We start from the raw sequence: 11,854 nt of genomic DNA on the forward strand, positions 1-11,854 counted from the left end.
AGATTCGCTTGAAATCACTCTCAGTACATATACTCAAGTTTTTCTACGAAGAATTGAAAAATAAATTCTTAGCTTATAAGCTCAGAATATACATTTCGTAAGTTCATTTCAGCTTAGACCTACCTACTAGTCAACAGTTCGTAGTCTCGAGCTGACATTTGGGGGCCTCATCTATTTTACAAGTTTCTTTTTTACAACCAAAGAAAAACAAGCACCCGACTCTATCTCCTACCATCTTTCTTAGAATCATACCAAACAAGATTGCTTCCTTCTATCTGAACCAATCATCGATTGATTTGTTTAGAGAACTACCGTACTATTTGCATACAACAGAAAACCCGTTCAGTGACGAAGTCTACGATCCAGTTTTCGGAGCTCATACTTTAAGACCGAATCATCCGTTCTTACGACTTGTCAGCTTAGATCAAGAACCAGAACTCGCACTTTTAGAAGATGTCATCGACGTTTGCGACCTCTGATTTCCTCTCAGAAACAAATCAATAACTGTTAAGATACGAGTAAGCAGCGCCTTTATAAACTATCACAAATAGCAAGGCTGAACGACAAGTTTTTTGTTTGTTTAACAAAAACTCCTCTTACATATATAGTGCCCATCGATACGATTCAACCAATTGCACCTTATAACCCAGGAGAGGATCTGATTGACTACGAAGAAGCCAAAAGTGAGCATCCATTTAGTAGCTATTAAAAGTTTTTTGACATTTTCGTCTTTTTGAGAAAATAACGATTTGATTGTTTGTTATATTGGACAGTGAATACGACTAACAATAATCCTAGCTTGACTAAAGACGTACCGTCAGTAAACCAAGCTTTTCAGGAATTGTCGAAGTTCACGATACCTAAGAAAACCGCAGAAGCTATCAGTGTGTAGAATTTCGAAATTTTTTTTTAGAAGAGGGAAATAACCCATTACACATACGCATTCCTGACTGATTAATGGCACCTAACACTAGATCCAGCTCCTCCAGAGCATCGAGCATTGCAGGATCAGCGGGGGCAATCGGCGATGATTCTGGACGAAGAGCCACAAGCGCAGTCGATAGCAGAAAGCCCAGCGGATCCACCAACGTATCCAGGAGGTCCAGATCGCAACTTGACCCAGGAGGAATACAATCTCCTCGAGAAGTATCAGGTCAACTACCACATTTGGTACAAAGCCAGGCAGGAGAAAGATTTCAAAACATTCAAGAAATCCACACAACACGCCAAGAGCATGTATTGCCAATTATTGAAGATGATCGGTTACAAATGTTTGATGGAACGCAGTTGAAACTGGAATCCATCGGACTGGGATTGGAAGACGTTCGAGAGGCGAGTGCGAGGTCAGAAATTCCCGCCCCGGACGCCTTATTCACGACCGACACAACCATCACAACATCAGGGGAGGACAGTAGGAGACGAGATCATAGGGATCATTCAAGCAGCCGGCATGGCAGTGAAGAATGCGAGAGGACCATCTTACCCTTAGATAGAGAGTTATCGAATACTTTTGCGCCTGCTTTCCAATTGTATTTAGCCCCTATTAAGCTTAGTGTTGAAACGTTACACAAAGAAATTAAAGCTATCCATTCACTCGTTAGAACTCGTGAGCCAAGCAAACGCTTGGATATCGTTGACAAAACCATAGCTAATTTAGTAGAGAGCATCAACAGTCAAGTAAGAGCATTAAACCAAGTTGGTACAGTAGTCAAACAATCTAGTGAAGATATGACAGCAACTAAAAATGGTCTGGACCATTGGTCAAAACTAGCTATTGAAGCAATAGATATGGGGATGAACGGGACGCGTGATCAGCTCATGGAGAAAAACAAAGAGCGACAGCATGGGAAAACGTCAAGAGACTGCTTACAACAGCTCCATGTCTATTGCAGCCGGATTTCACGAAACCATTTATCCTCTATGTAGATGCGAGCTTCTTTGGTTTAGGTGCAGCACTGCATCAAAAACAAGTGAGTGGAGGCAAAACCGTTAACGGCCCAGTCTGCTTCATTTTGAGACAGCTGAAGGAGAGCGAGAAAAAGTATGGTGCACCCCAGCTGGAATGCCTGGCGCTTGTTTGGGCCTTGAATAAACTGCATTACTACCTCGATGGCATTTATTTTGAGGTTATCACGGACTGTCAGGCAATTAAGTCACTTTTAAATACCAAGACGCCGACGAGACACATGCTCCGCTGGCAGATGGCCATTCAGGAGTATAAGTCATACATGACTATTACCCACAGACCCGGAATACTACATAGCAACGCTGACGCGCTGAGTAGGATGGCAATGCCTAACGATTCCAATAATCCTGCTTGGGAGGCAGAAGACGAAGACAGGGACGTACCGATTATGGGTATTAACCTGTGCGACCTTTCAGACAAATTTTTTACGAAAATCGAACAGAGTTACACGAAGAATTCTAACACCACAATTTTATTGAAAATATTCAGTCTTGAACATAGAGATCAATCTTTAGAAAGCACCCTGGAAATACAATGGAGAGAACCATTTACGGAGGGAAAATTCTCCCTAATATCGGGACTACTATATCATAAAGAGAGACATACCAACGTCTTAGTCATCTGTGATAAAGATGACATAGAACAACTCATCTCGGTCTGCCATGACGATTTCATGTCTGGTCACCTGAGCGAGGACAGGGTCGTAGAACGAATGAGCTCGACGGCTTGGTGGCCTGACTGGCGAAAAGATGTACAACAATATGTCGAGTCCTGCGAAAGATGCCAGAAGGCAAATAGACAGACAGGCAAGAGATTCGGGCTTCTGCAAAGGATCGAAGAACCCAAATTTCCGTGGGAGGTCATAAATATGGACTTCGTGACTGCTCTACCACCGGCAGGAAGCGACAACGTCAACAGCGTCCTTGTAGTAGTTGACAGGTTTTCTAGGCGCACTAGATTCATTCCTTGCCATAAAGAAATCGATGCAATGGGTACGGCGTTATTATTTTGGCAATATATCATAAGCGATTGTGGGCTACCTCGAGTCATCATAAGCGATAGGGACCCAAAATTCACGTCGGAATTTTGGAAAGGCCTGACTAAACTTATTGGCACCACGCTAGCAATGTCTACGTCATATCACCCCCAAACGGATGGCCTTGCAGAACGCATGATACAGAGCCTAGAAGATATGCTTAGGCAATACTGCGCGTTCGGTCTGTCGTTCAAAGACAAAGATGGGTACACCCATGACTGGAAGACTTTGTTACCAGCTTTGGAGTTGGCGTACAATACGAGCACCCATAGTACAACGGGAAGAACTCCGTTCGAGTTAGAACGAGGGTATAACCCAAGAACACCTAAGGATATGGTTGGGAACAAAGGTATTCAAGTACACCCGACGTCCCTCAGTTTCCACACGATGTTGTCAAAAGCTAGGCAACACGCTAAAGACTGCATAGAGGAAGCCGTCAAATACAATAAGGACAGGTGGGACAAGACACACAGGGAGCCTGAATTCGTTATAGGTGATAAAGTATTGATTTCTACTATCAACTTTAATAACATTCAGGGTCCCAGGAAACTTAAGGATTCCTTTGTAGGGCCCTTTACCGTAGTAAAATTGCACGGCCCAAACGCTGTCGAAGTAGCATTAACAGGTGAATTTGCAAGAAAACACCCGACTTTTCTTGTATCCCTGCTCAAACATTTCAAGCAATCGGACACAAACAAATTCCCAAACAGAATGGAGGCAAAAGATGCGATACCTTTCGACGACGATGCACCAAAAACGGTTCTTAAAGTATTAGATCAAAAAAGAGTTAAGATATCAGGAAAGGACGTACGCTTATATCTAGTAAGATATAAAGGTAAAAGCGCTGACGGCGACGAATGGTTACCCGAAGACAAAATAACCAATGCCCAACAAGTTCTGCGTAAGTTTAGGAGAGATAAGAAAAATTCCTCTTAGGCTTTTTCTTTTTTCCGACCCCGGTGAGTGTCAACTATAAGAAGTTCTGCGGAGCAGAACTCCTACAACGTAGACAAAACTTACAACGTAAGCCCCAAAACATAGACATCAGGGTTGAACCCTTTCTTGCACATAAAATTATATATACAAACAAAATTACAACGCTACCACTCAGTCTCAAGAGTGAAAATCGAGAACCCTGAAAACTAAAAAGCTATGACGAAAACATTAATAATAAAAGTAACCGTAGCTACGACTAAAATAAACTTCGCCTGGTCCTAACAGGAATCAAGGGTCAGACAGACCACCAGACCCTGACCAGGCAAAGTTTGAAGAAGTCTTACTACAACCAGGCCAGTTTAGAATATCCGAACCCTGGTAAAAAAGGTAAAACGCTCTTAACAAATTCTCATATAAAACTAGATAGCTTCTCTAAAAGAAAAGAGAGGTCATCCCATACTTTAACCTTTTTAACGAGAACACCTACTTCATTTAGATACTTTTCTACCCTTTGTCTTAGAAAACATCTCGTCTGAAAACTATTCCTTCTTACTTACGACTTATCAAGATAGTGTTACCTTTTTAGACATCTTACCGATAGACATCTTTAAAATAACTCTCTACTCCTGATTTTCGTTTTCTCTTCTCGTTTCACTTCTTCATTTTCTTCCTTAAGAAGTTCTTTAAAGATTGTTTAGTGAGAACTACTCGACTAAAGACTTCATACCCATTTTGATTGAACTATTTGTTCAACACTTTTGCTAAAGCAAATCTGAAGCTAGTTTACTCTTGTATCCACTTCAGAATAAGCGTACTCTTCTATTTAGAGGAAGAGATTCGCTTGAAATCACTCTCAGTACATATACTCAAGTTTTTCTACGAAGAATTGAAAAATAAATTCTTAGCTTATAAGCTCAGAATATACATTTCGTAAGTTCATTTCAGCTTAGACCTACCTACTAGTCAACAGTTCGTAGTCTCGAGCTGACAGGGACCAACAACTTTCTTGCTATAAAACACCACTGTGTAAATAAAGTATCAGATCAACAAGGTCAATATATAATTCAGATTTCATACAACAACATATTGGACATACCTGAGAATTTATAGTACAGATATTCAGGATATTGCTAGATGACCCCCACAATCCAAACTTGTAGGCACTGCCAACATAGGCCAAGATAGTGCTTACAAGTTGGTTTCCCACAAGATGAAACCTACATGCTTATTTTGACATTGTGAAACTAGCACCTACATGTTTGTTTCAGTGTGGGATGAGACCTATAACATATTTCCAGTTACAAGAATGCTTTTTGATTATGGAGATTATATTCCAAGTTACAGGAATGCTTTTTGGGTTATCAGAATGTTATATTGAGTTGCCAGAATGATTTTTGAGTCACCAAAATGATGTTTTGAGTCACAAGAATGCTTTTTGAGTCACCAAAATGATGTTTCAAGTCATGAGGATGGTATGTTGACTTACATCAATGCTGTTCAAATTAAAAAATTTGTATTGCTGGTAACCAGAATGATACCTTGAATCACAACCATGCTTTGTGAGTGGCAAAAGTATCATGCGTGTAACTTGGAAAGCATTCTTGTAACTGGAAATATCATTTTTGTAACTTTCAACACCTGACTTTCAGAGTATTCTTGTAACTCAAAATATCATTTTTTAAACACAAAAAACATCTTTGTGACTCAAAAACATTGTTGTGACTCAAAATCTAAGGTTTGTAGAGCAAATGGTCTTGGGAATGTAAGTACTAGGTTACAATGTGTTATGAAAGGTTTCAAATGACCAAAATTGAGTTTTAGGCGCTCCATTATGTCACCTATATATGAAAAGCTTGACAGAGGCGCTGGGAGTAGCTCAAACAGGCATATTCACAGCCCCCAAACACTGCTCTCTGGTCACCCAGATGGCTCCCTCACATCCATCAAAATTTATGGAAGCCATCAGCTTTTTGTATCAGGAGCCAGTGGAGGAGAATCCTGTATAATTCAAAATTCATTCACCCATCTTCCATGCACCCAAGTATTGATAATTTTCAAGTCTTTTAGTTGGATTTAGACTGAGATTTTTGTTGAGAACCCTTTGTGGATAGTGATTTATTTGAAGGATTTGCAGAATCCTTTGTGGTCCGCAGGGGTCAACTGACTTTCAACCTCCCAGGTGATAAGGGATAGATGTGCTTGTTGTGGCACCTCTTTGATGGATCTTTACGGGTTTTAAGGAAAGTCTTTTGTGTGTGTACCTCAATGTGCTACAAGGATATTTACATGGTGTTAGTGAATAGTTACAGTGGATTCCACAATCCCTTGATCAGTCAAAATTTGAGGCAAAGAGTGTAGGTTAACTTGAGGAAAATCAATGAAATGAAAATGTTTGAAACAACTTTGTCTTTCATTAATTGATCAAAGCAACTGTGGAACCAACAAACAATTCAAGATGACTTCATCAGTTTTGATCAAATGGGGCAACTCAGATCTCTTGGAAAGGGAGATGACTCAAGAAATGTAAGCAGTTTCACATAACACTCAAATTGGGGTCAACCTTATTGGTCCAACCAACCAAGTGATTAAGAATATTTTTTTGGATTTGATCAGATGGTGCAGTTCAAATTTATCAGACATTGCTAAGTGTCAGATTTTGTGGTAAAAGACTGTGATCTTGGTTGAGTCCTTCACAGTAAGGTGCTATGTGTGTATGTGGTGATTCAGGGTTAGTTATGTGTGAAATTGATTATGTGGTTCCGGTGCTGAACATGAAGAAAGGTTTCAAGAATGGTGGATTAAATTAACATATATTTTCCAAATTGGGAATGGCTGGTGGAATGAGATAAGGAATGTCAGAGGTCAATTTGTCAGGGTGGCTACAAGTATTACGTACGTTTAGTCTAGTCAATAAAGCGTACTACAGCCCTGATTGGTTATTCCGCTGGTTACGGGGAATAGGTAAGTTATTTCTTCTACAAAAGGGTAGAGGAGATTGATTAATATTGATGTCTTGTTTTGAGACTTCTAATGATAGTCTAGGACTTAAGTAAACTGAAGGCCCACTGTGAGATCACAGATGTGGGTAGGTCAACCTGAGCCTGGTTTAATCTCGAACGGAACAGAACGTTCTATCCGAGCAGCCTGAGATCTAGAAGATCAACAGGGATCCCGCCAACAAGTAGTTGCAAAACCTGGGTCTCTGACCAAGAAGAGGAGAAAAGCGGGAACAGGACTAACCTGTAAGCTTCTAGGACTCTGGAATTCCAGTGAGTAGTGGTGAGAAAGGTGTTCGATTAAGGAACGAAGATGACACTGATTTAAAAAAGGTTATCTAGTTGGGTAGGGGAGCTGACTATAAGGGGTTCTTTGATGAAGGTATCTTTAAGTGAGCTGGCCGGACGGAACTAAAAAGGATTATTCGCTTTAGATGATGAGATCTAATTAGAAAAGAAGTTGTTGTCAAATCAGGTGAGTCCTTTTCTCTCTGTCCAGAGATGATCGTGGTACTTATACCTTTTCTTGGTAAAGGGACAGCTTGTGGTTCATAGTCTCCTTCTCTAGGTTTACTCGTACGCAGCCTGTGGTAGCTTATGGCTTCTTTGGGACTCGTTGTCCTCAAGGACAATGCTAGTAGTAGTTTATTCCTACTCCTCTTATTTCCCTTTTGGGAAGTGGCTCAATATTAATTCCTGGTAGTCGTGATGGTTTCTGACTTCGAAATGAATGGTCGCTTTTTCGTTTCGAGTTTTCATTTTTATTTGGGTCTTTGAAACTAGACCGATAAGTTGAATTTATTATTATTATGTTTTTTTATGTTTTTTTTATGTTTTCTAGTTTTTTTAGTTGTTATAGTTAAATGAGTGCTGTTTCTAAAAAACGTAATGCAAAAAAAAGATTTGGATTTTGTTTGAAGACCTTTGGCGCTTAACAAGGGCTCGAGGTCTGACACAATTTGTGTAGATTTCTTCTTTGAGGATAGCACATCATAATTATGTGTGCGTGTATGTCTGTGGGCTTGTTTCAAACCCCTTGCCGGAAGTTTTAAGTGTCTGTCTTCTTTTGTCTCTTATACACAGCCTCTCTAAAGCTCTCCCTTCCTTCCTCACCATTAGTAATTGATTGCTCAAGAGTAACTCCTTTTATCTTTTTACAACTGTTTTGGTGTTTACTGGATAGTTCTCACAAGTGTCTTGAATATTCCTTTTCTTGCGCCTGCTTCCTGCACTATTGTAAGCAAGGTGTTGAATTCTTCTGCCAAGTTTTCATTTTCACACTTAAGTCTTTTCATAGAGCTCACATACTACATCTATCTGTCCAGGTAAATAGTACTACCTTTATTTGTTTTTCTTTTCACTTTTTAGCTAGTTACCACCCACTTTGGTAAAAAAAGTTGCATTAATAAGTTAATGCAACTTTTACATCACGGTGAGAAATTTTCTCACCGTGTACGTATATGTAAAATCACACAAGAGTTTGATTGTTGGAAACGTTCGGTAACCAGATAGAAAGTGAATTGTGATCAATTTCTCAAGACCATTGATCACAGTGATGTCTGTTATCAGTTGGTAAACAAGATCAATGATTTCATCAAGCTCAATGATCAACCAAATCTCACTCTCCAAGCATCACTCTCAACTTATCATTGTACCAGATCTCACTTGTGAACTACAGTCTTTTATGAACATTTCAAACTTTTGAACGCAATACATAAATGTGATGAAAACAGCTGTAATTAAAAGTTGAATCACAAAATTCAGGTTGGATGGTCAAGAAGCTTGAAGTGGTTCAAATGAGATTAGTTAACAGGTTTTGAATTTGGAAAGTTTGAGAGTGATTGAGGTTGAGGTGATGATGAGTTAATGTTGGTCGTGATAAGAGAGAAAAAACGGACAAGTACGAGAATATCAAGTGATAGGTGGATCACAAGAGAGTGATGCAAGAGGTCGCAGTTGCATTCATTTGAAAACATTTGACTTTTAGTCGTTTTCAAGAATGTGCATGATTTTTGCACATATGTGCAAAAATGCGTGTGCACCTTCTTTCACATTTTGGTTTACCAAATCTGTTTTTTGGGTCACATATGCAACCGAAAATCAGTGCAGCTTTTTGGTGGTGCACAGTCGGTTGCACACGTCACACACCGGTTACCGAAGTGGGTGTACAGTATGACTATTAGCATTTGATTGCTCAAGATTCTTTTTGTTCTCCTACTTCCTGCACTACTGCAGTTAAATTGCTGAATTCTTCCACCAAGTTTTTGTTTTCTTATTTGAGTCTTTTCATAGAGCTCATATACTACATCTTTCTGTCAAGGGTACACACATCTCTAGTGCCAACACCTGAAGCTCCGTGGTACTCCACTTTCTGAGTAAATTTTGTGGCAGTGCAATTTGCTGTTACAGATGAGACTTGCTCCCAATCCACTTTTAAAAAGCACCTGGTACATAAGTCATGCAGCACGGCACCTATTGGAGCCGCTCTTGCTCCACTTCACCAATTTTCAGGGCAAGGGTGTGGCACAACTCACAAGGCAAGGTTATTTATTGATATTTGTTTTGCAATTATACACTGCAAGAAAGATGTAAGTAAGTACAATATGATCAAAGAAAATGGAATCAAGTATCATATGTAAATTGAATATCAAAGAGTGATGAGAAAGATAAATAAGCAATAGAAGGGTAAGAAGTTAATGAGTGACAAGATAAAAGAATGTGAAAGATAAGGTAGGAAATCAGACAAGCAACAAAAGAAAAAAAGAAAAAAATACGGGAAGAGAATATAAAAGAAAGCAGCATGTTGCCATCCTGTATTCAATTTGACTCTCATCTTAACACAGCTATAAAAATCTAGAGTTCCACCTTGATAATTAACACCAAGTTGTAAAACATCACCATATCTTAATGGAAATGGCTTAGTTTCACCACCTGGTGCAGACAATCTGATATGATTCCAAAATATATCAGATGATGATTTAGTATTAGGGCGGTTCAAGTTCAGCCACGCGATCCACCTGGACACCCCGTCGCGATCAGTGTTTTTAGGGTTGTGTGGTCCTTAAAAACCCTGATTGCTAAGTGACGAGCACCCTAAATTTACGGTTTTAAGTTTTGTAAATCCAGGTACACCTTCTCCCAACATCTTTTTTTTCGATTGTTTTTTTTTTCGATCACCTTCGTTTGCCAAAAGACCTGATTGACCACCAAGTTTGATGATCTCGCATCATGAGCGGTCCACGATACCTGAAGAGAAATTACCCACACAAATTACCACCTTCTTCCTCGAGCTTAATCCCAAAGGAACTCATCTCCAGGTCTTCATCGATTTTCTTGCATGTGTGGTTGCACACCTGGACTCTGACATTCGACTAGAAGAAGATATCAACAACCCGACCGAAGGCAAGCTCCTATTCAATGACAATCCGGAAATGGCTCAAATTTATGATGCTGTCTTTGATCTCGAAGAACAGTGGGGCGCTCTTCTGGGACATGTCTTCGCGCGACGCTACCTTAATGAACGTCTACGCATGCTTCCGCCGACCTCTTTTGACCTGCGAGATATGCTACGAAGCCGAAGGACTGATTTCAGACAGGCGATGCGTACGACGCCGGAGGGATTCAACGCCCTGCTGTGTATTATCAGTAATCACCCAATCTTTGTCTCATCCAGTAACAACCCTCAGCCTCCGGTCGAAAAGCAGCTCGCCATCACCCTGGAAAGACTCGGTAGCAACGGAAACGGTGCCTCCGTGGGCAGGTTTGCGCGTAACTACAAAGTAGGACGAGGTTCAGTGATTAATTGTACTCGGCGTGTGATTTCGGCGATTCTGGATGTCGGCGCCCACTACCTCGCTTGGGCACACGAACATAGACGCCAGGCAATATCTCAAGTGTTGGAAAGAGACGGCTTCCCAGGTTGCGTTGGCTTTGTAGACGGGACAACTATCCCAGTTTTTCAGCGACCTGGAAGAGATGGCGAGGTTTTCTTTGATTGAAAACATCGCTACTCAATCAACGTACAGATAATATGTGACTGCGATTGGCGTATCATATACGCTTACGGAGGATGGCCGGGATCATGTTGCAACAGCACGGTATACTCAAAAGCTGAGATTGCCAATGATCCTAAGAAATATTTCAACCAAGGTACGTCTATATCTTCATATCATTCGTGGTGACGTAGCTTATTTGGTTCTTTCACAGGAGAATATATACTGGCCGACTCTGCTTACATCCCATCCGAAAACGTGGTTCCTTCCTACAAGGGCCAGGCTGCTGAGGTGGACAGAAACAAGGAGTTCAATTGGTGTGTGGCCAAAGCTCGAGTACGAAACGAACATTGCATTGGCATCCTCAAGTCGCGTTGGGCCTCACTGCAAGTGCTACGATTGGGATTGAACAGTCGCGAGGACATGTTCCACATCCTCAGGTGGTTTCGTGTCTGTATGATATTACATAACATGCTCGCCGACCTTGGGAACAGTTGGAACGAGGAAGAATTCGATCGCTTATTGATTGAACCGGGCGAGGCGGGGCGATTACAAGCAGTTCAGGTCGCAGACCTCGAGGTGATTGAAAGAGGCCGAGCGACGCGGGAGATGGTACGTGACCTCGCGGTTGCCTACAACTGGGAGAGCGGGGTCCTTCCAATTGTTCATTGTTGATTCTTGAAATCTTCTTATTTTACTTTCATTTGGCCACTTTGTTTTGTGTCTCCTTAAGTTGAACCTGAGCGTGTCAAGTTTTTATTTCAAGTTTGATTATCTTCTTCGGTAGTTTTATTATCTCATTTATATAGTCTTATTATCTGTTTATCGAATTTTTGTATTCCTTATTTGGTTGTCTGATCGGTTTCTTACTATGGTTGTCATGTTTTGTTTTTCCAAGCTCTGGTCTGTGGATGGCGCAATCCAAAGT

The 11,854-nt window shown here is 40.7% G+C and overlaps 1 protein-coding gene across 1 annotated transcript; it reads left to right on the top strand.

Moving 5' to 3' along the window:
- Positions 1-453: 453 nt before the first annotated feature.
- On the top strand, positions 454-1,489 carry MELLADRAFT_107831 (uncharacterized protein; the record flags this gene model as incomplete). Its single annotated transcript, XM_007411443.1, has 7 exons — positions 454-464; positions 552-574; positions 609-683; positions 774-884; positions 975-1,262; positions 1,288-1,343; positions 1,403-1,489. 7 exons carry the CDS (start codon positions 454-456, stop codon positions 1,487-1,489), a joined length of 651 nt encoding a protein of 216 aa, XP_007411505.1.
- Positions 1,490-11,854: the final 10,365 nt, after the last annotated feature.

Source organism: Melampsora larici-populina (genome assembly GCF_000204055.1).
Source record: "Melampsora larici-populina 98AG31 unplaced genomic scaffold MELLAscaffold_25, whole genome shotgun sequence".
NCBI lineage: Eukaryota > Fungi > Basidiomycota > Pucciniomycetes > Pucciniales > Melampsoraceae > Melampsora > Melampsora laricis-populina.